This window comes from Meleagris gallopavo, chromosome 12, assembly GCF_905368555.1.
Source record: "Meleagris gallopavo chromosome 12, MGAL_WU_HG_1.1, whole genome shotgun sequence".
NCBI lineage: Eukaryota > Metazoa > Chordata > Aves > Galliformes > Phasianidae > Meleagris > Meleagris gallopavo.
Window position 1 is genome coordinate 1,949,519 of NC_139415.1, and position 27,548 is coordinate 1,977,066.

Sequence of the window (27,548 nt, forward strand, 5' to 3'; positions counted from 1 at the left end):
ACAAAAGGCCCTGGGCAGCCCCCACCCCTTATGCTGAGCTCTGGCAGGCAGGATGAGGCTCGCAAGCTGCCTGGGCTTTGTTCTTTTCTGCTGCTTCCTGGAGGTGGGGGCTGCCTACAGCTCTTGGGGCTTTCTCCGAGGGGAGACGGAGCTGTGGGGGGCTCAGTCCTTGGGGCAGCCCCATGCCTTCTCCCAGCCCTCCCCATGGGCGTGGGTGGACGTGTCCCAGCTCCAGGCTGCGTCCCCACTGCACCCCGTGTCTGTGTGGTGCCAGGAGGCTCAGATGGTGGTCACGGTGCACAGGGACCTCTTTGGCACCGGGCGCCTGGTCCGGGCTGCAGACCTGACCCTGGGTACGGCTGCCTGCCCGGCCACAGCCCAGAATGCTGCTGAGAGCGTGGTGACCTTCACGGCTGGGCTGCACGAGTGCGGCAGCACCCTCAGGGTAAGGTTGGGGGCCATGGGTGGGGGCTGGCTCCTCGTTTGCACCTTGGGGTGCTGTGTAGCAAGGGATACTGAGCCTTTGGGTGTTTAACTGGAGAGTTCTGGCGACTTCTTCCCTTTTGTTTAGAAGGGTTGGAAGCAAAGTTAAAGAGGAAGCAGCAGCCAGCCCTCTAAGTGCTCCTTGCTTCACATAGCTAAGGGCAGGCTTGGTGCTGCTAAAGCTTCTTAAGGCTGGTGGTGTCTCTGATGCAACACTTAATGGAGCATAGTGGTTGGGCTCTGTGCTTGAAGAAACAATTACAAGGTTTTCCTTATAGCTGGGAGTCTCAGTTCCTCTCTGAAGGCTGCAGAGCCCCAGCAGCTGATAGTGAGTTCAGGAAAGTCTGGGTGCTGCCTGCTGTTGCTAGAGCATGTGTATGCTAACTGTTGAGTCACAGCCTGAACCACTGATTGAGCACCTGGGGAAAGAACCCTGTCAGCCCTGGGAGCACAGGTGGAGCCTGGCTGCACCTATCTTTGACCTCATTCAAGGATTGACTGCCACTGGAGGAGGATCTCTGGTTGGAGATCACTCCCTTGTGGAGTTTTCCCTGCAAGCCTAGACCTTCAGGGACAGTGAGCACTTTCCTTTTTTCTTTGTAACACCTTTCCATTGCATTAGTCCCTCTGTTATTACACCTCCTGTATGACCATTCCACCGCATTGATCTTTTGATTGTTACGGAGTGGCATGAAGCTGCTTTGAAAAAAAGCTCTATCTCCTGGGAGAGGCTGTGGGGCTCCACTTGTGTGGCTGGAGGAGGAGGGTTCTTGGCGACTGCACAATGCAATCTGCCTCTCCCCAGCTCACCCCTGAGGCTCTCATCTACAGCACAAGCTTGAATTACAACCCAGTCCATGCTGGCAACCCCGTCGTCATCCGCACCAGCCCAGCTGTGGTTCCAATTGAGTGCCACTACCCAAGGTGAGTTGATGTGGATGGGCACCAAGCCCTCCTGCAGCTGCAGAGCCTTCTGATCATGAGCATCACTCCCCAGGAGGAACAACGTGAGCAGCCACGCCATCCAGCCCACGTGGGCACCATTCTACTCCACCCTCTCCTCTGAGCAGAGGCTGCTCTTCTCCTTGCACCTTATGAATGGTAGGTTTGGAGGAGGGGTCTCCCCTGGTGCATGGGATGGGTGAGCTCCCCAGGTGTTGGTGCAGGGCTGGCAGCCCCAGGGCCTTGTCCCCATAGGGTTCCTCGTGTGTGAGCAGTGAGGCACTAGAAACATCTTAATTTCATTCCAGATGACTGGAGCACCGAGAGGGCCTCTACTGTGTTCCAGCTGGGGGAGGTCCTCCACATGCAGGCCAGTGTCAGTGTGGGGAACCACGCGCCTCTGAGGCTCTTTGTGGACAACTGCGTGGCCACCCCTAGCCCAGACAGGGGCTCCTCTCCCCAGTATGCATTCATTGACTTCAGTGGGTAAGAGCTCCTGTGCCCTGGTCTTGGGTCACCTCTTTGTAAGGCTTGGCTCTCAGTCACCTGGATGACCTTTGTTTGTACCTAGGTGCATGGTGGATGGGCGGCTGGATGATGCCACCTCAACTTTTATATCCCCAAGGCCCCGACTAAATGTGCTTCAGTTTGCAGTAGATGTGTTCAAGTTTGCAGGAGACTCCAGCAGCCTGGTAAATCCAAGATAGTGAACTCCCTTGTTTAGATGTTGTCCAACCTCATGCCATGGCGTGGGTCAGTGCAGCTTTGTTGGGGTTGTGTTGGGGAAGTATTCATAGAGTCATTTGAGTTGGATGAGAACCTTGATGAGGTCCATCAGTGCAGCCCCTGCAATGCACAGAGACACCCACCCACAGCACATTGGGTGCTCAGAGCCCTCCAGCCTGAGCTTGGTGTTTGCAGGGATGGGGCAACACTGCCTCTTTGGGCAATCTGTGCCAGTGCCTCACAGCCCTTAGTGTAAAAACAAACAAACAAACAAAAAAAAACTTCCTTACATCCAAATCTCCTCTCTTCTAGTTTGAATCCATTTCCCCCTTGTCCTACCCTTCAGCAGACTCTGTTAAAGAGTCTGTCCCCTTCTTCCCTCGTAGCAACACATGGATGGGGTGTTACTGCTTCTGATTGTAGTCCTGTGAGCCCACAGGCTCCCCCTTGGGTAATGTTTCTGGTCAAGACAAGCTCCCCTAGGTTAGATTTGAATGGCTGCACTCAATGTTCTGAAAGAAGCAGCGGTGTTTGGGGTGCTTCAGGGAGACAGTGGTCCCTCACAGGGCATGGGGAAGCCGTGTGTGTGAATGACCACCTCACCCTGCTGCTTGGTCTCTCAGCTTTACATCACCTGCCACCTAAAGGTCTCCCCAGCCAGCCAACCTCCGGACCCTCAGAACAAGGCTTGCTCCTTCCACAAACCCAGCGGGCTGTGAGTAGCTGGGATGTGCTTCTGGGCTGCCCGTCCCGTGCCCCAAAGCTCAATGGGGTCCCTGCTACAGGCAGGCTGCTGACCAGGCTCTCTTCCAGCTGGGCGCCCGTGGAGGGCACACGGGCTGTGTGCTCGTGCTGTGAGACACAGAGGTGTGGCACAGCACGGCGCTCCCTGCAGCCCTTCAGCACATCCCATCAGCACAGAGGAAGGCGATCCCACAGAGAGCTGCCCATGGGACCCACACTGGGAGAAGCAGATGTGATGCTCGGCCCTCTGCTCATCCATGGCCACCAGCAGCACCCAGCAGGCAGGGTGCCCTCAGCAGGTGGGTAATGAAGATGGGGTGTGGGCCCATCTTTGCTTCTCACCACCTTTGGCTTCTCCTCCGCAGGTGCTGGAAGCCATGTGGTGCTGGGGCTGGCTGCTGGCTTGGCCGTCCTACTCCTTGCTGCTCTGGGAGCCCTGGTTGCCTGCCGGACACGCAGCAATCCTGTCTGAATTGTGTTCTGAACTTTTAGCTTCTAATATCCAATAAAAAGTAAACATGACCCACAATGGGAGACTTCCTGGGGCTTGAAGGGGGGTTCTGGCTCATGCTGTCCATCCTGTGAGTAAGGGCTGGTGGGATGGGGGTCCCTGTTAAGGGGGGGCTGGAGAGGTGCAGAGAAAGTTTGGCTCTTCCTGGGCTGCAGGGAGGCAGGAATTCCAGTCCCTGCCCCAAGGACTGTTTATGCATTTCATCCAAGGCTTGTTACATATAGATATGTGTAAACAGTCCTTGGAGCAGAGACTGGAATTTCAGCCTCTGCTTTTCCCCTTCTTCCCCCCCCCCCCCCCCCCCCCCACCTCCCATTACCACCACAGAAACAGGCTTTTCCTCTCAGCACTATGGAGCTGGGGCTGTTCTGTTCAGTGCAGCAGCTGGCAAGGCAGGGTGCTCCTGCTCCAAACCTGAGAGCAGATGATCTCTGCCAGGTGCAAAACAGACCCCCTGCATGCTATGATGGGAAAGAGGAAGGATTTCTGTGTTTCTTCTGCCAGCCTTGTTCCTAATAGACTTTCTCTACTGTTAGCAAAGCTCTGGCTTGCACCTGTGGGTGGCATTCCCCTTAACAGCCCTCATCCCCTCCTGAGCAGAGTCCCTGGCTTCTTCTCGACATGCAGCTTTGAGTTACAAGCTGTGCTTTTAAGTCTCTTTTGTATAATGTGGGGAAAATTTTTTTGCTTCGGGGCTTGCCCTGGGACTTTTCATCTCTGCCTCCTCCAGCTCTGTGCTTGCCCTCTTTCCTGGCCATGCTGGTTTGTGGCCAAGCCATCTTCTGCTTGGAATAAAGTCAGGACAGAATTTCCCTTTTTCTAAGACGAGCACCTCCCCAGTTCTGTGTCTCGAGGGGCTTCTCGCTGCTCATTCCAGAGGGGCCCCTGAGCTGCCCCCTCCTCACCAGCCAGGGCTCCTGCCCTCGCCCTGTGCTCCCCAGCCGTTGTTTACTGATTCAGCAGCGCCTGCCCCTTATCTGCCGTCAGCGTGGGTGCCTTTGCCAAATGTCCTCCCAAAGACAGAGGCTCCCTGCTGGAATGCCTGGCATTTCTACGCAAGCACCAATCTCAAGGTATCCTAAACACCGAGGAGAAGTCCTGACCTGCTCCATGGGGAAGAGAGTCAGCAGGAGGGCAGAAGGTTGTGCAATACAGCATGCTTGCATGTGCATCGTGCTTTTGGGGTGTTGCGTCAAATTCAGTGGGGTTTCTGGCTGGCAACTGTTTCCTAGGGGCCAGCTGAGGTCCACTTCAGCTCCCTTCTAGCTAAGGGCATCACAAAGGTGGGGAAGGATTTGGGGTGCAGAGCAGAACGCCCTTTGTGTCACCGTGCACAGGGCATGGTGGGGAAAAGACATGGACACAAAGAAGGGGCTGAGAACGTGGGGCTGAGTTTCAAGCAGCGGTCCATTTGCTAAGGGATGGCCCTGGGTATTTTGCTGGGCAGGGCTGGCTAATGTGGGCTGCAGGCCCAGCCCTGCAAGAGTGCTGCAGTAGGGTGTGATGGGGCTGGCTGAGCACGGCTGCACTCGTGCTGTCGGTGAGAAGTGGGATGCGTAAAGCCCCTACTTGGGATGCTATGGAGGGGCCACAGGGCAGAAGCATCTGGAATGGCTCCGGGCAGAGCTGGGGGTGGTGGAAAGCCCCCACCTCTGACCCTCCCCCCACTGCATCACCTCCCCAAGAGCCTTGAAAAGCCCCTTATCACCAGGCAAAAACCTAAACAAGCCGCTCTGTCCCCGTCTCCCCGTCTCCGGCTTCTGCTGAGTTTTCTAAACAATTCCCCCAAAGAGGCTGACGAGGATGTTTTCTCTCGCCTTGGGCAGCCTGGGATGGGGGGCACAGCACCCCGGAAATGACTCTGCCTCCCCATCCTCACGTGCAGCCAGCACAGGGGGACAAGGGATATAAAGCACAGCGGAGCTGCCTTAGCTCCCATGCTGGGTGAGCTGGCAGCAGGCAGGATGCAAGGCGGCTGCGTGGTGCTGGGGCTCCTGTGCTGCTTGGTGGCCGGGGTGGGCTCCTACACGCCCTGGGACCTCTCCTGGACAGCACGAGGGGATCCCTCTGCCTGGTCCTATGGGGCCGAGGCACACTCACGGGCCGTGGCCGGCTCGCACCCGGTGGCTGTGCAGTGCCAAGAGGCACAGCTGGTGGTGACGGTGCACAGGGACCTCTTTGGCACCGGGCGTCTCATCAACGCTGCCGACCTGACTCTGGGCCCAGCTGCCTGCAAGCACTCCTCGCTCAACGCTGCGCACAACACCGTTACCTTCGCCGCTGGCCTCCACGAGTGTGGCAGCGTCGTGCAGGTGAGATCTCGTACCCCAGGTGGGTGGTTTCCTCCCAGACAGGAGCTTTTTTTCCCCCAGAGCTGCTTTGTGCTTACGGCTGGAGACCCTCTGTGCTTTACCCTTTTTTTTTCTTTCGCATTTCCCAATGGAAAGGGACAGCTCTGGGCGGGTGGGTGGGAGGGGGAGGTCTCGGTGCCTCGTTGCCAACTTTGTGCACTTTTCCTGCCCAGGTGACGCCAGATGCCCTCATCTATCGCACGCTCATCAACTACGACCCCAGCCCTGCCAGCAACCCTGTCATCATCCGTACCAACCCTGCTGTCATCCCCATCGAGTGCCACTACCCCAGGTAAGAACTCTGCACCCTCACTGTCCCCCCACATCAGTGCCCAGCTGAGTACTGACGCTGTTACTTGCCAGGAGGGAGAATGTGAGTAGCAATGCCATCCGGCCCACCTGGTCCCCCTTCAACTCTGCACTGTCAGCTGAGGAGAGACTGGTGTTCTCCCTGCGCCTCATGAGCGGTAAGTGGGATGGCACCCTGTACACCAGCAGGGCTGTGCCATGTGGCACAGCTCCCAGTTACCCAACTGGGGCACCCAGCTGTCCCAAAGCCATCACCCACACTGCTCCCTGGCCATCACTTCCGCTGTCCCCTCTCTCACCCCCTCGTGTCACCACCCTGCCCTGCAGACGACTGGAGCACAGAGAGACCCTTCACCGGCTTCCAGCTGGGCGACATCCTCAACATCCAGGCTGAAGTCAGCACTGAGAGCCATGTGCCCCTGCGGCTCTTTGTGGACAGCTGTGTGGCTGCCCTGAGCCCTGACGGTGACTCCTCGCCCCACTACGCCATCATTGACTTCAACGGGTGAGCCTGGGGGGGGTCACCACACTCAGGGGGCTCAGCGGGATGCTAACCCACCCCCTCATCTGCCTCATGTCCAGGTGCTTAGTGGATGGGAGGGTGGATGACACCAGTTCTGCCTTCATCACACCCCGGCCACGGGAGGATGTGCTGCGGTTCAGGATCGATGTCTTCAGGTTTGCAGGGGACACCAGGAACCTGGTAAGGCTGTATGCTGTGTCCATTCACACCTACCCTGAGCCAGGCTGCCCCTAGGGAGAGATCCCCAGCCCTTCCTCTGCCTTCCCACAGATCTACATCACCTGCCACCTGAAGGTGACCCCAGCAGACCAAGGCCCAGACCCCCAGAACAAGGCTTGCTCCTTCAATAAGGCTAGAAACACGTGAGTAGCTGTGGCACAAATCAGCCTGTTTTATGAACTCCAACTCAGAGGCCAGCACCCAAGCCTCAGACACAGGACACAGACCCTCTTTGTGGGTCTGGAAGGTGGTGGATGAGGAGCTACTTGATGCTGGGCACCATCTCACACTCCTCCAGCGTGTGTTTGTCAATATTCTTGGTGTCCTTTGGGCAGGAGGGGAGGGGAGGTTGCCGGGGGTCCCCACTCACTGGTAACAGTCCTGTCGTCCTGCTCCAGCTGGGTGCCAGTGGAAGGCAGCAGGGATGTCTGCAGCTGCTGTGAGACGGGCAACTGTGAGCCGCCTGCGCTTTCCCGGAGGCTCAACCCCATGGAGCGATGGCATGGACGCCGCTTCCGCCGTGATGCTGGTAAGGTCCCCTGGTAAGGCTGGGGAGACCCGGGAAGGTGGGAGCACAGCTCATGGTTCCATCCTTCCTAGGGAAAGAGGTTGCAGCTGATGTGGTCATTGGCCCCGTGCTGCTCTTGGCCGAGTCAGCAGCCATGGGACAGCAGCAGGAGGATGGTGATGGTGAGTCCCTGTGGTTGTGCCCTTGTGGGGTGGCTGCAGTGCCCTGCTCTGACGGCTGGGTTTGGGTTTGCAGGTGCAGAGGTGATAGTGTCCAGCGTGGAGATAGGGCTGCTGTGCGTGGCCATGGCTGTAGCCCTGGCTGCCATTGGGGTGGCTGTGGGTATTGCACTCAAGAGTTGCACCCGAACCTCAGCTGCGGCATGAGTGCAGGGCGAGCCGTGAATAAAGCCTGGAAAAGAGAAACTGTGTCGTGCTGTCCCTTTGCGCCGCTGTGGCTCTGGAGTAGCAGAGTCCCCAGCTCCACCACTTGGGTTCGGGGTTGGGGGTTGCATTGCAATGGAGATAGAGCACTGCCAGCAGTGGGACGCCCCAGCAGGGCTTCAAGCTCCTCCCAGTGCCCAGTTCTGCCCTGGTGGCTCTCCATACGTACCACTGGGTTCAGACCGCGTGGTTGGGTGGCCCTAGAGGTGTCCCCAGCCTCTAGTCACCACGTGTTAGGGGACAACGGTTGCACAGAGGATCCGTCTCCATGCCCTGTTTGGGCTCTGGGGGTCGCAAACCAGCCGGGTGGGCGCAGGGATCTGCTATACAGGATGGGGTCCCGGCTGGGACAAGTCCCAAACCCCTGTGCCCCCAGACTGCTGCGAGCGAGCGAGTTCAAGAGCTCCGCTCCCACCCGTGCCCCTTCAGCTCCGCGCAGCTTCGTTCCCCCCTCAACCCGAGCTGCTGCCCTCGCTGTTCACACACTGTGCATCTATATCAGTTCCCACTGCCACCGTGATCGAATGAGGGCCCTGGAGCGCAGCTGCTGGAGCAGAGAGTGGCTCCGAGCTGAGTGCCAGAGCTGCGGCTGGGAGAAGCTGAACGAGCCGAGCATCCATCGGCTGCAGCTGAAAATAAAGACGGGTAAGCATAGAGAGGCACAAGCACGAAATAAAGACAGAGGAACCAAATACAGCCCCGGGAGTTGAAACCGCGGCGCGCTGAAGCCTCGAGGCGGCTCCTCCCGGCGGGCGCGGGAACAGCGCGGACCTGGGTGAGGACTGCAGAGTAAAGCCCAAACGCGGCGGGGCTTTGTGGTGGGCGGGGCTTTGAGGTGGGCGGGGCTTTGCAGTAGGCGGGGCTTCGCTGTAGACGGGGCTTTGCGGTGGGCGGGGCCGGGAGCCCTGCGGGGTCCCGGTATCGGTTCCGGGTCGCGGAGGCGGAACCTGTGGGAATCGAGCGGTAGCGCCATGGTGGGAGCGGGCCCGGCGGCGGAGAGGGGGGCTCTGGGGGCTGCTCGGGGCTTCGCCGGGCTCTGAGCGCTCCTTTCCTTCGCAGCGGTTCCGGTTCTGCGGGGACCTGGACTGCCCCGACTGGGTGCTGGCCGAGATCAGCGTGCTGGCCCGAATCGTTAAGTGATTTCCCCTCCAAACCCCGTCCGTCCTGGCGCCGGGCCCCGCTTTCGGCAGAGCCGGGCGCGGTGCTGAGCCTGATTCTCCCTGCAGTCCTCGGTGAAGCTGAAGCTAATCTGCGCCCAGGTGCTGCGGGAGCTGCTGGGAGAGGCCATCGATGTGAGTGTTCCCGCCGGGAACCATGCAAGCTCCCAAACCCCTGCTTTGGTTATAGTATTGCAGTGCTATGCAGCGCTGTAGTACCGATGGAAAGAGGTATGTTACTGTATAATTAATTAGTACCTGTGCTTCTGTCTGGCAGTATGAGAAGATCCTGAAGCTGACGTCGGACGCCAAGCTCGGTGAGCCCCATTCCTCTCCTGCTGTTGGGAGCCTTGCAGGAGGCAGCCACCTCCCACAGGGGTCTGTCTGTCTGTCACTGAGCTGAGCCCCCTCTTCCCTGCAGAGTCAGGTGATGTGAAGGCTGCAATTGCTGTGCTCGACTTCATCCTCTCCAACGCAGCCAAGCACAATGTGGATGGTGAATCCCTGTCTAGCGAGCTGCAGCAGCTGGGACTGCCCAAAGGTGGGGCGTGGGATGGGGATATGGGACCCTGCAGCCACACATCTGCAGCAAGTGCTGCCTTGTTGTGCCCTGCCCAGTCCTACAGTGAGCAGTGCACAATGCTGGCTGTCCTCTCATGTCCACGCTGTCTGTTCCCAGGCTTTCTGAGCCCTCCCCTGTTCCCTCCCTGCTGAGGTTTGGCTGCCCCAGCACTGGGGGTAGCAGCAGCAGGCTCTCACTGTTTCTCCCATCGTCCTTCTCGGGCAGAACACGCCACAGGGTTGTGCCGCTCCTACGAGGAGAAGCAGAGCTCTCTGCAGGACAGCCTCAGGGCTGGCAGCCTCCGATGTGAGTGCCCCACTCATACTGCTGGCATGCGACCCTTAGGGGCAAGGCGGGGGTGGGGACGGGGGGGGGGTGGGCGGAGAGTCTCTTCCTTGGTGATGTCCCCATCCAAGGGTGATGCATTGGCTCTGTGCTGCCCTGGCCGAGTTGAGCCATGGGACCAGGCCGGGCACTGACACAGCCCTGCACTGCAGTGAGCCGCCTGGATAGTGTGTCGTGGCGGGTGGATTATACACTGAGCTCCAGTGAGCTGCAGGAGGTGGGTGAACCTCTGGTGCAGCTGCTGCTGCGTGTGCGGCACCGGGAGCATGGGGAGCCCGAGGCCGTGCCCATGGCCGTGTCAGCGGAGAAATTCCGGGTGCTGCTGGCAGGTGAGGATGGAGTGGAGTTGGGGCTGAGGGAGCGAGCCCCATCCTTTCTCTCAGGGCTCTCCAGGCCCTCAGAACAACACTCCATGCCACAGCTTCTCCACTCCACAGAGCTGAAGCAGGCCCAGGCGCTGATGAAGACCCTCCTGTGAGGACGCGGCCCGGCGGTGGTGTCACACATATAATGTATATGTTATGTCCGCACAATAAAGTGCGGGAGCGAAGCCCGAGCTCTGTCAGCCTCTTCCTGCCCACGGGGCTCTCGGGCCGTGCGGGCTCGGCGCTGCTGTTGCCATGGCGACGCGAATGCGGCCCTTCCCGGCATGCCCCGGGGCGGAGGCGGGGCGAATGGGAATAGGGGCGGGGCGTATCGCCAGGCGATGGGACGGCCAATGGGTGGTTGGTGGGGCGGTCCCAAATGACGTGGAGGCCAATGGGAGGCGAGGGGGTGTGTCCCACGCGTTAGAACAAACCAATGGGGGGCGAGCGGGGCGTGTCGCCAGGCAACGGGGTCGGCCGCGGCGCGGAGCGGTCCCGGTGTGCCGGCGGTGCCGAGGTTCCGTCGCCATGCCGGAGTGCCCAGAGCTGCACCTGGCCGGCCGCTACATCAACGAGGCGTGCGGCGGGTTGGTGTTCGAGGGCGGCGTGCAGCGCTCGGCCGTAGGCCGTGGCCCGGAGGTGCCGTTCAGCAGCGAGGCCTACAGGGTGACGGCCGCCTCCCGCGGCAAGGAGCTGCGGCTGACGCTGGAGCCGCTGGCCCCCGGCCCTTCGCAGGCCTTGGTGTTCCGCTTCGGCATGTCGGGTTCGTTCCGGCTGTGCGAGGCCTCCGACCCGCCCCGCCACGCGCATTTGCGTTTCTTCACCCGTGAGAGCCCCCCTCGCTCCCTCTGCTTCGTGGATCCCCGGCGCTTCGGCACCTGGCGGCTGGGAGAGGCGTGGCAGCCCGACCGCGGGCCCTGCGTCCTGCTGGAGTACGCGGCCTTCAGGTGGGTGCCCGGCATCCTGTCGCGGTGATGGGGACGGGAAGGAGGCTGGGCGGCGCGGGGGGACGCGGCCCCATGCGTGCCTCGTGCTGTGCTACAGGGAGAACGTGCTGAGCAACCTGGAGGATAAGGCTTTCGACAAGCCCATCTGCGAGGCGCTGTTAAATCAGAAGTATTTCAATGGGATCGGCAATTATCTCCGTGCTGAGATCCTGTACAGGTGAGCTGCCACGTCCCTGAGAGCACAGCGCTGCTTGCTGCTGTCCCTGCAGCCACACCATCTCACTGAGTCCAGCCTCTTCCAATGCAATATGTGAGCACCTCAGGCTGTGTCAGGCTTGGGTGTAACACATGGACTCTCACAGGGCGAAAATCCCTCCTTTTGAGAAGGCTCGGACTGTGCTGGAAGCCCTGAAGCATCGGGAGCAGGTGAGGAGGAAAAGGTGGAGGATGCACGGTGCTTTCCAGGCTGCTGTGCTTGGGCCTGAGGGCCCCTGCCCTTCAGTGCCATTATGGATTTGGATTTGAGCTCAGCAGTGGTGGCCCAGGGTTTGAGCCAGTTTCAGTTCACATTTAGTACCTCGCTGTGATGGGGCTGCAAACTGACACAAGGTCCTTTCAGGATTCACACAGCTCCTTGCCTCTGTCCCTGCTGCTGTCAGGAGGTGTTTACTGTTCTGGACAGGTTTTGAAGTGTAATTGATTGAACCCTTCCTGCTGCCATCATCCAGCAGCCACACTCAGGTTTCCCAGCATAACAGCAGGCATTTTCCCTTTGTAACTTGCTGACCAGGGTCTCTCTCATCAAGCTTGTTGTTGTCCTTGCCATAAACACCCGTGTCAGAGCATGCCTGCTCCTCCAGTGGAGCAGCAAATGAGCACAGCTGTTCCATAACAGCACACATGTGGCATGCAGTTGCACGTGGCCATGCCAACAAGCTGTGACAGCTCCTCAGGCACGTGCCTTCAGGTCAAGAGGGTAAAGAGGAAGTGGCAAGGAAAGAAAATATAATGCAAGCTTGAAACCTCTGGGGAAGGCTGCAGCTGAACTTGTGGCCGGCTTGCTGTCCGTGTACTCTAATCTTGTAGCCCCAGGGGAAAGTGGGTGGTTGTTTTCAGGAAGTTTAAAAAACAACAAAACACAACCTGAGGCTTCTTTTTAGCAAACTGCTCGTGCTGCTGTGTGCTGCCCCGTTTTCAAGTCCCTGTAGCTGTGCTAGTCGTACGTACACAATTCACAGCCTACAGTGTGGCCTGTGGATTGGCATGTGCCCTGGCAAGAGGCTGAGGGGGAATACAGGATTTGGCTGGTATGGGGATGAAAAGATCCAAGTGGGGTAGCTGGCAGGTGACTTCTCTTCTCCAATCCTACAGAATTCTTCCCTGACATTGAGTAAGAAGCTGAAGCTGAAGCGAGATAACCCGGATCTCCTGGAGCTGTGCCATAAGGTGCCCATGGAGGTTGTGGCAGTGGGTGAGGCTACAGGGCAGGGAGCTGAGGAACAAGGCTCTGGCTGGAGAGAGTTTTCTCTCCATTTCCTTTCCTTCTCTTCCTTCCTAGATAAAAATCTCTTTGACCCTTCTGACTCGGATAACTATGCTGCCTTCAAGAACTGGCTGCAGTGTTACTTAGTGCCTGGCATGAGCTCCCTGCGGGACCGCAACAAGAGGACCATATGGTTCCAGGTAGGAGTCTGGAGTCTCTGCTTGGGGCTGGGTACCCCTATTGCTTCTCCAAGGGGATAACCTTTCATTTGTGCGTTGCTTCCCCGAGATCACCAAACTGTATCACTGGGCATCTCCCTTTCCCAGAGCCTGCTGTGACCATCAGACGTGTAGGTGGTAGTGACAGGGACACAGCTGCTGAGGGACAGAGGACAGCCTGAGCAGAGGGCTTGGGTGTTACCAAATGGTTTGGCAGCACTCTTCCTCCTTCCTGGGCGAGGTGCCTTGTAGTGGGGCCTTGTAGAAGGAGCAGAGAGTCTCAGAGACAGACAATGCACCAGGTTCCTCTGGGTTTGTAGGGACATGTCTGTTTGCCTATTCCTGTCTTGGCTGTGGGGTGCAGAAGGGTCTCACTGCTCCCGCTGGAAGCTGCTATATGGTGCTTTTATGGGATGCTTGCTGGCAATCCCTGTAGAATGATGTTATCCCAGTCACTGCTCTGTCACCTTCCTTGCAGGGAGAGCCTGGCCCCATGGCTCCCAAAGGTGAGTGTCCTCCCTCCTCCCCGCACGACCCACTCTTGCTCCGGGAGGGCTGGAGCACAGGGAGGAACCAATCTGCTCACAGCCAGAGGAGCACAGTCCTACTTTGAAGGCGAGCGCTGCAAGTCCCTGGTTTGCTGACAGTCCTTTGGCAGCTGGATGGCACTAGGGGATGGAGCTTGCTGTGCCCGTGGCTTCCTAGCAGCACATCAGCCTGCCTGTGCACAGCTCCTGCACCTGCAGGGTGATTTTCCAGGGCAGCTACATCCCCTTCCTTGCCTGCCAGGCTCGGAGCAGGAGGGCACGCTCTGGGGCTGGGTGTGAACAGAAGCCTGGTGGCTCACTGTGTTTTGAGAAAGGAACAAATCTGTTGGGAGGGGAGGGGAACCACCTTGAATCCTTCCTAACCTGAGTTCCCATTCACTGCTCAGGGTGGTGTCCCTTGTTCCCCCTACCTCCCTAACCTGAGCATGTCCTCTCACAGGTCAGAAGTCCCGCAAGAAGCACGCTCACCTGAAGGCAGACCCTGAAGCTCCAACCCCCACAGTACGAAGTTTTATGGTTGGTGAGACTGCTGCTGGGGCTAGAGGCTGATTCCTTTGCCCTCTCAGGCTGCTCTCACAGTCACCAAGTGACGCATGCATCTTCATGTTCCCCTCTCATGTGCATGCTTCTGATGCTAAGCTCTGGCTCTGTCCATCCAGGTCACAACACGTGCCTCAAAACGGCGTTCTGGGGGTGCAGAGAAGCCCCCGAAGCCAGCCGTGAAGGAGGAGGAAGAGAAGGCAGTGCCTGATGGGTCAAGGAAGGGACGTGCCCGTGGGAGAAAGAAAGTGGCTGCCACTCCAACCTCATCTGAGCCAGATGTTCCAGTCAGAGCAAAAAGAAACCGGACTTCAGCACGCAGGGGCAGAGGTGAGGCTGGTGGTCCCTGTGACTTTTGAACCGAGGGGGTGACAAAGGGCAGAAGAGTTCTGCAGGGCAGAGCCAGGCACCACCTCACTTTCTGCCTTCTTGTTTTCCTCCCCACCTTCCAGGTGCAGCCCCTGTAGTGTGAACACTGCACACTGCCTTCTGCACACCTCAGCCTTTGGAAACGTGTGACATTGCCTCTGCTGTGGAGACACGCTGGCCTGGGCTGCCTGGTGTTGCTTTCAGGCATGCCTGCTTGTAGCACTTGCTCTGTGCAGCACTACTGCTCTTGCAGCCTCAGGGATGGGGGCAGGCTGGTGCTCCTCCCCCTTTCTGTTCTTAAATATTTTTTTACAACCTTGCTTGTCCCTTCTGAGTGGTTTTAGAATCAGTTCCTCAGAGGGACCACTGACTGTGCATCGTGTCAGATTCTGACCCTTTCCCATCTATACCTTAAATCATATTCCTTCTTCCTTTTTTTAATTGCTGCCTGGATCACTAAGAAAGCTGGTTTTAGATGATTAATAAAAGTATTTTGTGTAAAAATTGGTGTGCCTGCTTTCTTGTGCTAAGGCTAACCCCACCATGCCCAGCCTCTTTCCCAGATGGGCTGGAGAAACCCCACCTCCAAAGTAAAGGTAAGCACTGCCTCCTTAGTTTCAGGGGTAAGAAATATCCTGCTGAGGAGGAAGGACACTGAGAGCAGCAGCAGCTACAACAGAGTGTTCTCATGTAATTTTGTCTTATTTGTGCCCCCTCTGCCAGGGCAGTGCAAGAGACAGGAGAAGGAAGGGAAGAGAGGGGGCTGACTGCACTGCTCTCTGATGGCTGGTTGGGGGTCCAGGGTAGACTTTGCTCTTCCCTGGAGTTGCTCAATACTGCACACTTCTTGGGAAATATTCTCACTGGACTCTGGTCAGCAAAAATGCTTGGTCCTTCTTCCTCTCTGGCCCAGCAAGAGGGCACTGGTGGCCAGGCTCAGTTCCAAGAGATGACACTGCACTTCCACCAGGTTACCTGGATGTGCCGTGGGGGAGACTTGGGCTGTGATTTGAGCTCCCAGTGTTGGTCCAGGTAATTGTAGCACCAGCATCACTGCCTCAAAACCAGGAGGATGGAGAGCACTTGGAATGGTGTGAAGGAAAGCCTCAGACCCTGCTGTTCCAGTGGCAGGTGGCCCTTGGCTGTTGGCCGCTCCAGAAGGTCACATCTGGGGGAGAAAACAGCTGGTGAAGCTGAAGTGACTGACTTGAGCTCCTGCCCAGCCACCCTGTGCACTTACAGCATTGCCTCTTTAATGGGGAGGGAGGTCTGGAGCCAAGTGACAACTGTGCTGCCATGTGCCTCATACAGCCGGACCACCACAGCTTCAGGTCTGTCCTCAGCCTGTGCAGACGCAGCATAGAAACCTGAGTTCACGCAAAGGAGATGGGAACATCCTAACCTACATCTTTATACCTCAGCCAGACCAAAATGATCTCAACTGAGCTGCTCTGACATGCAGAACAGAACACTGTAGCCACTCAGCCAATCCTGCCTGCCATCCAGTGCCGGGGAGAAAGCACACCACACTGAACAAGCAGCTTCAAAACTGCCCCCTCCACCTCCCTGCTTCTTCCTGGGGGACTTGCCTGCTTGACAGTTTCCAAAACAACTGCAGGTGAGCTCACAGAAAAGGCACTCCAGGTTGGAAATGGTGCAGAGCTGGCTGGGACTGCGTGGAGGGGGAAATTCAAGTTGTAGGCACACTGGATCACACCAGCATCCTGGAAGGAGCCTGCAAAACGAGAACCTCCAATCAGTCTCTATGCACTGACAGTCAGAGATGGAGGCACCCTGTGCCCACCCGAGGCTCGCTGGAGCATCCTCTACTCTGGGTGTCTTCACAGTGTCCAACTCTGCTCATTACTCACCCTGGTGAGGCATCACAGCGTAGGTGAACTGGTGGTGGGCAATATCTGCAGTGGCATCAGGGGACTTAGGTGCTCTCAGCCTAAGGAAAGAAATGGGACTCTCCACAGGACCTTCTGTCACCCAACCAGAGCACTGGCAGGACAACTGCCTCCCTCAGCTACTTTGGGTCTGGGTCCTGAGGTGGATTCTGGGACTCTAGACATGATGTCCCAGAAGCTAAAATCAATCTCTGAATGGTGGTTTCCTGTGAAACTTTTAGCTGCTAAGATTGAAAATATCCATTTTCTCTTAGCTTGGCATACATATGTAACAATGACATTCCATTCCCTTCCTTAAATCTCCCTTCCTGGTGTGTGTTTTGGCCAGCAACAGAAAAATTACTTGGTGCAAATGTGGCTCTGTGCTCAATAGCTATGAGTGTATGCCATCGGAATTACATTATCCTAGTCAATTTTAATTACATCAGCTAACAAGTTTTAGAAGACAGTCACCCACTCAGGCTAATAACAGACTATTTCCTTATTAACTATGATCATTCAGGACCAGACGCTGCCCTGACTTGAAACAGACACCTCAGAAAGCACGAGTGCTGCAGCTCCACCCTCACCACAACCCCACTCACAATGAGAGGCTGAGGACGTTCCTGTGTGCTGATGCCCCGTATTTACAGTCATTCAGCACTGCCACCCCGAAGGCGTGCTCAGAGAGATCCATCCACTTGTGAGCCCACACCTGTAGGAGATACCAAGGGACATATTCAACACACAAAGCCTGCAGGAAAGCAGTCCATCATGGGACCAGACCTCCTCTCACCTCAAATCGGGCCCAGTCCCAGGATGTGTTCCAGTGTGTTGGCCGCTGCAGGTGCCCAAATTGGATTTCATAGGTAGCATTTGTGCTACGGACCTGCACGGGGAATTCCACCTTCAGGAACTTGTGAGATTCCTTCCAGTCAACCTAAATGCAATAGCAGAAAGGCATCATCATGGGCTGACAGGCAGAAATTGCACTCATCCTCCCCTGACGTGCAGCGGCCAGCTACCAGTCAGGCTGGACCAGGTACAATACAACAGCCACTAAAGACTGCAAGCAGCAGAACTGACTGATTTCTTCCACCTTGTCCCTCAGGAGACCTCAATCTGGGACTACCTTCGCCTTTTGCAGAGAACAGGCAGTGGGGGCCCCCAGAGCAGGAGACAAGATGGGGAATAAAACTCAGAGCTAAGGTTCAGCTCAGCAGCTACTAGCCTCACCTGGGTCTTGAAGCAGACGTATGGGCACATGGCATCCAGGATGATCTCCTGGGTTAGGGTGCTGCTTTCCCCGACCTGCAGAGAAAAGCTGGCACTTCCCCGCAGGCCCCCGGCCAGGGTGATTTCCAGAGGCTTCAGCAGCGTTGTCACTGGCTTCCTAGAGACAGGGGTAAAGGCAGAGCTAGTCCCAGACCACCAGATCCAGGTTCCCAAGTCCCAAGCCAGCCTCACACAGCAGATGCTCACTTCTACAGAGTGAATGCCCCAGGACGGGAGAGGTGTTGAGATTTGGTTACAGTTAAAACTGACAGGGAGGTGAGAACTTCCAAGCAAAGTCAAAACTTAAGTGTTGCAGGCAGTGCTCCTCTACCTGGTCTCCAAGTGATAATCCATCACGTCCCAGGCATCCCAGTACAGGGGAACATCATCAAAGAGTGCAAACTGGTTGGCACGGCAGCCATCGGCAACTGATTCTCTGGAACAAGGCAGAACAGAGAAAAGCAGCTTAAGAAGAGGCAGTGGTGAAGGGCTCACAGTGAGGAGAAGGTCTGAAAGAGGTTTTAGGTGCCCTGATGCAGGAAGCAGGTGAGAGACTCACCTCTCAGAGTGCACCAGGCGAAGAGAGGTCAGGCGCCCCATGGCATCCAGGCAGACTGCAATCAGCCCATTCTTCATGGTGATGGAGCCATCCTCCTGGGAGAAAAGAACAAACAGACTTCACAGACTCGTGCCTTCGGGAGTTGAGGGGGTTCACAGCTGTAGAACTGGATCCCCTACGTTTCTCCCCAGTCAGCTTTTGAAGCAGGTACCTCAATCTGAGGACAAATGCAGTTATGCTTACCTGCTTGATCACTGCCACAGGCTGAGGGGGCAGCAGTGATTCCCTCACTACAGCATAGCCCATGCTGGGAGCTGTCACCAGAGCTGGAAAGGAAAGAGGTTTTGTTTCAGCATCTTCCCCAGACCCATCCTTAAGTTACACTGTGCTGCCCTGGTGCTCTCATATTCACACCCTCCTCTTTATTCATCATTTGGGGACAAACTGAAGTGGGATCAGCCCCAAGAAGCATTTTGACAAATCAGTAAACCCTCTCCAGGACAGGGAGAGGCAGAGTAATTCTTTGCTGGCTGTCTCCGCCACTGTAAGAAAACATGATGCACGCGCTACTTCTGAGTTACACATACCTAAAGCCTCTGTTCCAGCTGGCTCAGTCCTGGAGATCACCTCTGTCCGCTCCCAGGGCAAAGTGTTCAGCACAAGAGTGCTCTCAGCACCCCCAGACTTGAGCTGCAGCAGTTCTCCACATAAGGACTGCACGGCCTCCTCCTGCAGGCGAGTGCCAGCCCTGCGGATCTCTGAGCAAAAAGCAGCCCAAATTGGACCCAGACAGGCACTTTCTCACACCTGAGAACTTCTTTGGTGAAAGAAGCTACTTCCAAGCTACAATTACTAATTATTTTTAGTATTAATTACCATTATCTATTAAGTAAAGTTTATGATTGTTCTTATTAACTTTATTACAAGATTACAGTAAGCCATGTCATTTCAATTGGAAAATTGCTGAGCTATAATAGAATAAGCAATTGCAATTGCCTGTGGCCAGACAGGAGCAATCCTCAGCTCCCACCTCTGCTACTGCAGAGAAGTCAGTCAGTCAGCACGTTTTGCTCATTTCCTGGTTGAATTTGCCCAATTACTGACACATGCCTGACACACTGTGCTGCACAGGCCTTGACCCACATTGCCAGGCAGTCTGAAATTGAAACCTCTGCAACAGGCAGGTCTCAAGGTGCTCCAATAGGTAAGTAAGTGCCCTCCTAGCCCAACTCCCTGCTCACCTGCATAGTATTTCAGGGCATCCCTGACCACGAGCTGGATACAGCTGCCTGGTAATACGTCATGAAACTGGTTGAGCAGCAATAACCTAGAACAGAAAAGAAACCACACCAGGAAGCAGGGGAGAGCATTAGACTTGTTCTAGCTTACCAAGCCCTGTTTGCAAGACAGACAGACTTAGTAACTGTTCTCCATTAGGAAACAATGGGGAGATTTTTTTGCATAGCACACTTTAAATCCCCTTATGTTAGGACATGCCAACTGTCATCTTTGTAAACCACAACCATGGAGATTAAGAGCTGACCCTTTTAATCTCTTGGGACTACCAGATATATTACTGTACGAATTCAGACCAGTCAAAACTGGCCAAAGATAAGTGTAGGCTGGAGATGAAACTTCCAGCAGCAGTAAAGATTTGGAGCTTCCAAAGGGTTTGGAGTGAAGGTTTGAAGATTTCAACGATAGAAGCAAGGCACTGAAACTCTTTCCCATTAAGTTCTCAACATCTTATGGAAGAATTAGTGTTTGCACAGCAGTCATCATGTACTTCCCTACCTCCAGAGCTGCTGCAGCTGGCTAGCAGGATACTGAAACGTGCCACTCTGTGCCACAGCCAAGGTGCTAAGCACTTCCACATCATGGAGTATTCGCTCACACTCCCGATTTCCCCTCTTTATCTAGTGCCAATCAGGAAGAGAAGGAAGATTCTTAGAAAAGCCGTAGCCAGGAACGAATCTCTTACACCAGCAGCAAAAGCACAGATCCAATGCAGGAAGGCTGGTTACTTGTAGGTGTCGTGAGCTGCCATTACTAGCTTTCTTTTTTGGCCACAGATCAACCTGGCTTTCAGCTTTATAACCCCCAGCACAGGCCACTGCTTAACCCCCAGGCCAGACTCCACTCACTTTTCTCCTCTTCTAATTCTTCATCTCTCCTCTGCAATGACCAGGGCTCCGCTAAAGTGCAGGACATGGCAGTTATTGACCAGAGGGGGTCTGCTGTGTCTTGGTTCCCTTCTCACCCTGGAAGCAAGTCTGACTAAAGACTAACAGCAGATGTGCCTTTCGGAGTGCTGGCTGCAAGGTGGCTCCCAGAGCTGAGGCACAAAGGGCGCTACCCAAGCCCTGGAGCCACCTGAGCAGTAGCAAAGAGAGCTGAAAACAGCCACTTTCCCTGAGGGTGAGGGATCCCACTGCCTCAACCCACACATGCAGTCACCTGGGCTTGGGTGGTGTATGTGCCATTGTGCAGTTCGAGGAAGAGTTCTCCCACCCAGATGCACAGCTGTGATGACTCCTTCTCCAGGACAGAAAAAAAACGGTCAGGAGTGGAGATCTGAATCCTGTGGGACAGAGGTACAAACAGCAATGAGCCAGGAGAGAAGTGCATGACACAGCTAATGGGGTATTCCCACCAGAAAGGCATCAATTCCAGAAACGAGGCTTCAAAAACCCCAACACAGAATTAAAAGGGATGTGCAGGGTGACTCCTGGCTGGCCAGAGGTGCAGACCACTTACACTTGGAGAAAGGAGACCACTAATTGGAGAATGGAAACAGCCAGCTCTGAAATCCTCCCATACTACAAACTGCAGGCAGGAGGCAGAGTGGCATGGTGCAAGCTAGCTGAGGAGCAGCAGTTATTTGATACTTTGAATTGCTGCCTAATCATTTTTCCCCACGTCAAGCCCAACAGCCCTTTGTCTAAGCTATATGTTGTGTACACAGCTGCTTCAGTAGAAGCAATGGGAGCCCATAGAGGCTGTGACAAGTGCTCTGTGCCTGTGCAAGGAGGCAGGAAAGGATCTTTCACCTTGGCAGCCCATCTGTATCACTCATCCTCTTCATCCTGTCCAGCATGTTTTGCGTGGGGCCACCTCCTCCATCTCCAAAGCCAAAAAGGACAGCGCTGTGGTTCACACGTCCTTTGTCTCTATTGTTCTTCACTGTTTTCAGCATCTAGAAGGAATTTTGGACAGCTGCAATCTGTTGGTACCCAGCCCCAGCTCTCCTTGCTCCACACAAGAAAGTCAGCCTTGCCCCTCTTCCCCAGCCCAAACCACAAGAATCAGGCATGGACACATCACAGAGGCAGGCAACTACCAGGTTAACTAAAGGCCTTCATTTGGTAATCCCACTCCCTCCTCCGACAGTGCCCCCTCTTACAAACCTCCGATCTGGCCCCATGAGGCTGGCATTGCACTTCACATGCAGGTTTGACAAGCTCACTTACCTCCTCCACTCGCCCCTGCATCCCATAGGAGTCACCAGGGGGGAAATGGGTCAGGACTCGGGATCCATCAATGCCTTCCCAAAAAAAGGTGTGATGCTGCAGACATGCCAGAGAAAAATATAGTGTCTCAAAGAGCCACAAAGTGCCCAAATGTTGAAACACAGACCGTGATTCCCAGGAGTTCCCAAAAAACTCATGCCAGCACAGGCAAATGATCAACTCACCCCTTGCTCGGTGTTTCAAGGCTCCCAAACTCATCTCCCAGACCAAAGTGCATGTGGAGAGTGCAGTTCAACCACATCAGCACAGAACTCATGCACTAGAAGCCCATGCTCCCTTGCAAGCCTTGTCAGGCACAAAACCCAGCACCCAAGTCTCCACAGAAGTGCAGAGGGGACGAGCACGTCAAAAACCTGGAGGATCCACACTAAGCCTTCCCTTTCTCTCCATGTCACTACTTAGAATTTTTGGAAGAAAAGCCTCTATCAGCTGAGCTAAGGACTGGCTTGACCTGTAGAACAAATGGGTCCAGCCCTGCAGACAGACTCCAGCAACCCTATGTCCACCCCTGGGAAGAAGGGAAGCACAACTCACTGGGAAGGTGTTGACCAGGTTCCAGCTGAGCTTCTGTGTGAGGAACCGTTTGATCCCACAGCCACACATCAGCTGGGGCAGCTGGGCTGAGTACCCAAACGTGTCTGGCAGCCAGAACTGGGAGCAGAGGAAGAGAAACACAACAGTCAAACTGACCTGAGTTTGTCCAGGGTATCCTGGCTCTAAAGCCTTAATGCAGAGGGGAGACAAGATGTGCTAGATAAGGAGCAACTCCAGACACCTGCCAGAGACCAGCAGATAATAAAATCAAGGCCTAGTCCTGTGCTAACTGGCAGAATATATGGGTGACTGGATATTCACTAATCACAGTCTTAGTTGTAAAAATCAGGCCTATGTGAGGCACCTGAAAATTACATCTGGAAGGCAAATCGAAGAGAAATCTTGAAGGACAGCAAGGGGTGGAAGTCGACCGTGTGCAAGGAAAGCATGCTGCAAAAGAGCAAGTACCTCTGAGCAGATCTGGCCAAACTGCTGCTGGAAGAACCGCTGGCCCTGAAGGAACTGCCGCACCATGGACTCCCCACTGGGCAGGTTTCCATCCTGGGAGCAGAGCACAGGGAGTCAGCATCCTCTCTTGCAACACGTGTGCCAAGCCAGGCATAGGAGAAGCCTCCAGCCCACTCCCACTGTCACCCTGCCCACACAGGATCTGAGCACAGCACTGCAGAGGGGAGACAAAAAGGTGCTGTGAGCCAGGCTCACTGTGCTTCTCACCATTTCCACCCAGGTGCCTCCAACAGGAACAAACTGCCCCTTTGCCACGTAGTCCTGAATCTGGGCGTAGAGTCCAGGGTACCAGCTCCGCACCCATTCGAATTGCTGTGCCTGCCAGAGCACAGAAGTCAGCCCCAGCTCCCACCACGTTGCTCCACACCAATGTTCCTGCTCTCTGCCACCACACAGGACCCTGATCAGCCCCGTCTCATTTGGAGTCACACTGGAGAAGCAGCGTGCCACAAGCAGAAGAGCTTCTCAGTGAGCTTGGCATCAATTCCCTGTGCTGCTCAGAGCAAACCATCCCACTTCCAATCCTCAGGGCTGCCGAGAGCTGCAGTGACCCCTGGGGATTGCAGTGACCCCATCCCTCCAATTCAGGAGAGAGATGGCTCACCTGGGAGCAGGCAAAGGTGAGCTCTGGGTTGTGCTCCATCAGACGGATAACCGTGACCCAGCTGCGAGCACATTTCCGGATAGTCTCCTCATATGGCCACAGCCAGGCTGTAGGGACAGACACACGGCCCTACCATGGTTATTACTTGGCACAAGCACCATCCCTGGCTGCCTGGGTAAGGCAGACTCCCTTGGGAATGGGGCCTGCACTGTCTTTCAAAGATCAACCAGGGAAAATGCAACAGCAAAATGCTATCCTTTGACTGATGTGCCCAACAGTACCACGGTCTGGGGCCTCTGCTGCCTCTCTGTTGAAACTAAAGTCCTCTCCAGGGACTGGAAATTGAGGGTGATGTCCAAAAGGCAGAAAACAGTGGTCTGTAATCCATCTCCCATCAGCAGCCCCATCAGTGCTCCAGACCACACAGCTAGCCAGACACACATCCCTCTGCCTCACTGCCCTATCAGATCAGCCGTGTGCTAGCACAGAAATCCCTTTTCCTTTCCCTCAGGGCTTGGTGCCTGCAGCCCAAGGGCAGCCAGCACTGCTATCCTGGCTAGTAGAGAGGGAAAGCTGGACTGCTCTCACCGGAGTCAATGTGGCAGTGCCCCATGGCGTGGATGGTGTGCTGGCTCTCGCCGTTCCTCTGGCTGAAGATCGCGGCAGCCAGCTCACGGGCAGCAGGGAAGGTGGATGGGTCCTTCACATCACACACGTTGACAATCTGGTTGGCAGCATACAGGGCCTGGAAGCTCCTCTGGTTTTCCTCCCCGAGGAGCTAAGGGTGGGAGAGAGGACAGCTTGATTCTGGGCACTCTGGCCAGTACGGATACATCTGTCTCAGGCAGAACCTGCTACTTCCTTCCAAGACCTGACTCTGCCAGTGGTTTCAGGCAGACACCACATCCCTGCTTCACAGATAAAACCTTATCTTTGCATGTGTTTCCCTAAAGACAAGTTACTCAACACCAGAGGGCTCTCGCCTAATAGACTCTGCTTTAGACCAGGAGGTAGATGCAACAAACACCTGTGTCGCCTCCTCGTTTGGACTTCTCATACTGCAGACAATATCAGTCATGCCAAAGCAGTGGGAGCAAATACATATTCCTCTGGGGCTTCCTTTTGGGAGGAGACAGGTCTTGGGACATGGAAGAAGGGGATAAAATGTAGAAGTTGTAGGAAGTAGAAATGCTGAGAAAAAGAAAGAGAATGAGCACGCAGACCTGGGCCATGTCCAGAAGTATTTCCAGATCCACCAGCAGCTCGTAGACATCTCTGTTGAAGACCACCAACTCAGCCTTGCTCAAGGTGAACTTTTTGTCAGGATCCGGAGGGGCTATCATGGAGCCCCTGCCAGCCCCAAAAAGCCCATTGCAGGCCAGCTCCACATACAGAGTCAGACTGCAGAGACCAGAAGGAAACCATCAGGAAGCAAATTACAAGTGACCACCTGGGGTCAGATTACTCAGTTGGCAAAGCCCACTCCTACCCCATAGCAGGACTAGTCCAATTGAACTTCTGACAGACACACTGAGTACCCTGATGCAGGCTTGAGTATCGCACCCCAGCTTTGGTTATTTCACCACCAAGCTTCCCCAGCAGCACAGAGTTTGGCCAAGCTGACCACTCACCTGTGGGGCTCTGTCTCCTTCAGGCTGCTTGTCAGTATGTAGCTGGTCTTCTCGCCTTCCTTAGTCAAACCCTGAAGGGGAAGGCAGCACATTTAACCCACATTTACACAAGCCCATGACAGCAGGCTTTACAGAGCTGCTGGACAGACAGGACACCACAAAGCCCTGCTGGATGGAGGGCTGTGGTCCCACATGTCATAGCACAGTGCTTCCCAAAGGAGTACTGGACTACCAGCAGGCCTGACTGTCAGGACTGAACTTTGGATACAGCCCACAAACCCTCTCTCTATCACAAAGCAAAGTAAGCAAACCACCACAAGTGTCACCCTCTCTCCTGCCCCACACGCCAGCCTCTTTGTGTGCAGCCAGGAGTTGGACTCAATGATCCCCATGGGTCCTTTCCAATTTTGGATATTCTGTGATTTCATAACTGCCCCTCTCTGCACTGAAGTTTTTCACGTATTTAAAGGCTTCTCAAGCAGCCTTGGTTTATTTCTTAAGGCTGAACCACAGCTATAAATACACTTTATGTTTTCTTTCATGACCACATTGTCTAGACCGCTAGTTATTCTTGGTTCTCTCCCTTTGGTCCATGCGTTATTCCTCCCCAACAACACAAGCAGACATTACTCCGAGGCACATAAAACTAACAGGAGGGGATTTCTACTGCTCCATTAGAGAGGGCTGAGGAAGATAACTGCTCTGAAGACAACAGAATACCTGTCATACACCTGACCCACCCCTCCTTACCTGGACCGGCTGGGCATCTCGCCACACCATGCCTTCACCATCGCTCTCCCAGACAAAGTGCACCTCCTGTCCTGCCCATGCTGGGGGGATGCTCAGCTCCACCCTAAACCAGCAGGTCTCCCACCTGGAAGAAAACACACAGCACCTCACCCATTGCTGAGACCTTCCCAAAGAGAAGCCTCGTGCATTCTGAACCTCTGTGGGCAAAAAGCAGCAGGGACACCACACAAGTGCAGTGTCTGCACAGACATGCTTTAACCAGTTCCCTGTGTGGCTGTCAGTGACCCAGCATCAGTTCAAGGAGGACACAACATCTGCACAGGACAATCCTGTTCCATTTAAACGCATTGGGCCTCCCCTTCCAGCAAGCTGCAGACCTGTCTGCTCTTTAACCACACTAAACCTCTGGCTCATGGCATGCTGCAGGTTAAAGATGCGGCAGCCAGACAAAAGCCCTGCTGAGTGGGGTGAAGATCTCTGAGCAATCCATAAGGCAATGAAACCCAAGAGGACATGCTTTGATATGAAACGATGCTGATACAGATCTGGAAGGAGTGACTGACACACCAGAAGGCCATGCTGCCATTCAGCAAGGCCTGGACAGATTGCTGAGTTGGGCAGAGAGGAACGTGACGAGCCTCAACAAGAGCAAGTGTATGGTCCTGCACCTGAGTAGGAACAGCTGCATGCACCTATCTAAGTTAGGAACAGATCTGACAGAAAGGAGCCCTGAGGAAAAGGACTTAAGGGTTCTGGTGGATAACAGGCTGATCATGAGCCAGCATGTGGCCAAGAAGGCTGATGATATCCTGGGCTGTATCATCAAGAGAGCACCCAGCAGGTTGAGGGAGGTGATCCTGCCCTTTGCTCTGCCCTGGTGAGGCCACAGAGCCAGTCTGGACTACCCAGTTAAAAAAAAAAAACAGGGAGATCTTTGTGGGCCATAAAGATGACCAGGGCTTACAGTACTGCCTCTCCAAGGAAAGGCTGAGAGACCTGGGACTGTTCAGTCTGGAGAAGAGAAGGCTGAGTGATGATCTCATAACTGTTTATAAATATCTAATGTGTGGGAGTCAAGTGGATGGAGTCAGGCTCTTTTCAATGGCGTGCAGCAATCAAACAGGGGTCAATGGGCAAAAACTGGAACACAGGAAGTTCCACATAAACAAGAGGAAGAACTTTATGGTAAGGGTGACAGAGCAGTGGAACAGGCTGCCCGGAGAGGTAGTGGAGCATCCTATGGGGATATTCAAGACCCATCTGGATGCCAACCTGCTGTAGGGAACCTGCTTTAGTAGAGGGTTGCACTCAGTCTCCTGAAGCCCTTTCCTGGATGCACAGCCCTTACCACAACTCTCAGCCCTGATGGCAGCAGGCGGGCCCCTTCCACCAAAGCACAAAGCAGGGAGAGGCACACGGTGTCACGGCAGAGCCCGCCAGCTCTCAGGTGCTGACAGCCCGTACTCACGTAGGCCCAAATGTGTCCCCCACTCTGGCCGGCCTGAACTCCTGCACGACGGCCTCGCTGTAGGGGATCCGCCGTGGGGTCTGGAAGCAGGAGAGCGAGGCGGGCGTGCAGCTGTCCCCATAGAGCCTGTGGGCAGACGTGGCCGGGATGCGGTCAGCTCAGTCAAGGGCCCCCCACCCCATCCCCAGCTCCTTATGACACCGAAGGGACAACAGCCGCCCACCCGAGGCCGGGCCTGAACCGCCTCGGCGCTTCCCTCAGGGGGACACACCAAGGTAAGGCCTCTCCCGAGCTGGCAGCACGCGGAGAAGGGGCCCTCCCGCGGCCCACCTGCCCCGCAGGTTGCAGTCGGTGAAGTAGGTGGCGGACACAAACTTCTCGACGCGCTCCAGCGCCGTACGCCGGTGCTTCAGCATGGCGGCGCCCACGCCGCTACCGCGCATGCGTCTCCGTGCCGTCCGCCCTGCGGCGGCTGGATGCGTCGCGC

General features: G+C 55.5%; 5 protein-coding genes across 7 annotated transcripts; 4 read left to right on the top strand and 1 right to left on the bottom strand.

Annotated features, from left to right (window-relative positions):
• The first annotated feature begins 52 nt into the window (after window positions 1-52).
• On the top strand, window positions 53-3,417 carry LOC100547278 (zona pellucida sperm-binding protein 3-like). The gene is made up of 8 exons (XM_010717214.3): window positions 53-445; window positions 1,289-1,407; window positions 1,481-1,584; window positions 1,734-1,911; window positions 1,997-2,117; window positions 2,775-2,866; window positions 2,965-3,194; window positions 3,261-3,417. The coding sequence occupies exons 1-8, from the start codon at window positions 53-55 to the stop codon at window positions 3,365-3,367; spliced, it is 1,344 nt and encodes a 447-aa protein (XP_010715516.1). The 3' UTR covers window positions 3,368-3,417.
• A 1,909-nt stretch (window positions 3,418-5,326) lies between these two features.
• Window positions 5,327-7,741, top strand: LOC100543573 (zona pellucida sperm-binding protein 3). Its single transcript, XM_010717213.3, has 9 exons — window positions 5,327-5,718; window positions 5,931-6,049; window positions 6,121-6,224; window positions 6,394-6,571; window positions 6,649-6,769; window positions 6,860-6,951; window positions 7,207-7,337; window positions 7,409-7,498; window positions 7,572-7,741. Exons 1-9 carry the CDS (start codon window positions 5,344-5,346, stop codon window positions 7,700-7,702), a joined length of 1,341 nt encoding a protein of 446 aa, XP_010715515.1. The 5' UTR covers window positions 5,327-5,343; the 3' UTR covers window positions 7,703-7,741.
• An 853-nt stretch (window positions 7,742-8,594) lies between these two features.
• COMMD4 (COMM domain containing 4) lies at window positions 8,595-10,373 on the top strand. The gene is made up of 8 exons (XM_010717211.4): window positions 8,595-8,733; window positions 8,819-8,890; window positions 8,986-9,051; window positions 9,194-9,233; window positions 9,338-9,457; window positions 9,704-9,784; window positions 9,976-10,152; window positions 10,261-10,373. The coding sequence occupies exons 1-8, from the start codon at window positions 8,731-8,733 to the stop codon at window positions 10,299-10,301; spliced, it is 600 nt and encodes a 199-aa protein (XP_010715513.1). The 5' UTR covers window positions 8,595-8,730; the 3' UTR covers window positions 10,302-10,373.
• A 69-nt stretch (window positions 10,374-10,442) lies between these two features.
• NEIL1 (nei like DNA glycosylase 1) lies at window positions 10,443-14,797 on the top strand. 2 transcript variants are annotated; one of them, XM_085233819.1, is made up of 9 exons: window positions 10,443-11,135; window positions 11,233-11,352; window positions 11,498-11,561; window positions 12,507-12,606; window positions 12,694-12,818; window positions 13,315-13,342; window positions 13,824-13,900; window positions 14,044-14,254; window positions 14,377-14,797. In XM_085233819.1, exons 1-9 carry the CDS (start codon window positions 10,444-10,446, stop codon window positions 14,394-14,396), a joined length of 1,437 nt encoding a protein of 478 aa, XP_085089945.1. In that variant the 5' UTR covers window position 10,443; the 3' UTR covers window positions 14,397-14,797. The 2 variants fall into 2 exon arrangements, with proteins under 2 accessions (XP_085089945.1, XP_085089946.1); XM_085233820.1 differs by having other exon boundaries at window positions 10,596-11,135; window positions 13,824-13,885.
• A 167-nt stretch (window positions 14,798-14,964) lies between these two features.
• Window positions 14,965-27,538, bottom strand: MAN2C1 (mannosidase alpha class 2C member 1). Of its 2 annotated transcripts, XM_003209351.5 has the most exons (26): window positions 27,392-27,538; window positions 27,062-27,187; window positions 25,594-25,717; window positions 24,844-24,914; window positions 24,436-24,613; window positions 23,801-23,990; window positions 23,213-23,319; window positions 22,816-22,926; window positions 22,549-22,641; window positions 22,081-22,197; window positions 21,487-21,582; window positions 21,067-21,212; window positions 20,474-20,597; window positions 19,811-19,932; window positions 19,258-19,343; window positions 18,604-18,774; window positions 18,260-18,342; window positions 18,017-18,111; window positions 17,789-17,893; window positions 17,419-17,575; window positions 16,979-17,122; window positions 16,788-16,897; window positions 16,165-16,244; window positions 15,883-16,028; window positions 15,534-15,637; window positions 14,965-15,461 (listed from the first exon to the last, which is right to left on the bottom strand). In XM_003209351.5, the coding sequence occupies exons 1-26, from the start codon at window positions 27,502-27,504 to the stop codon at window positions 15,344-15,346; spliced, it is 3,117 nt and encodes a 1,038-aa protein (XP_003209399.2). In that variant the 5' UTR covers window positions 27,505-27,538; the 3' UTR covers window positions 14,965-15,343. The 2 variants fall into 2 exon arrangements, with proteins under 2 accessions (XP_003209399.2, XP_031411102.1); XM_031555242.2 differs by lacking the exons at window positions 24,436-24,613; window positions 24,844-24,914; window positions 25,594-25,717; window positions 27,062-27,187; window positions 27,392-27,538 and adding an exon at window positions 24,240-24,389.
• Between the last annotated feature and the right edge of the window lie 10 nt (window positions 27,539-27,548).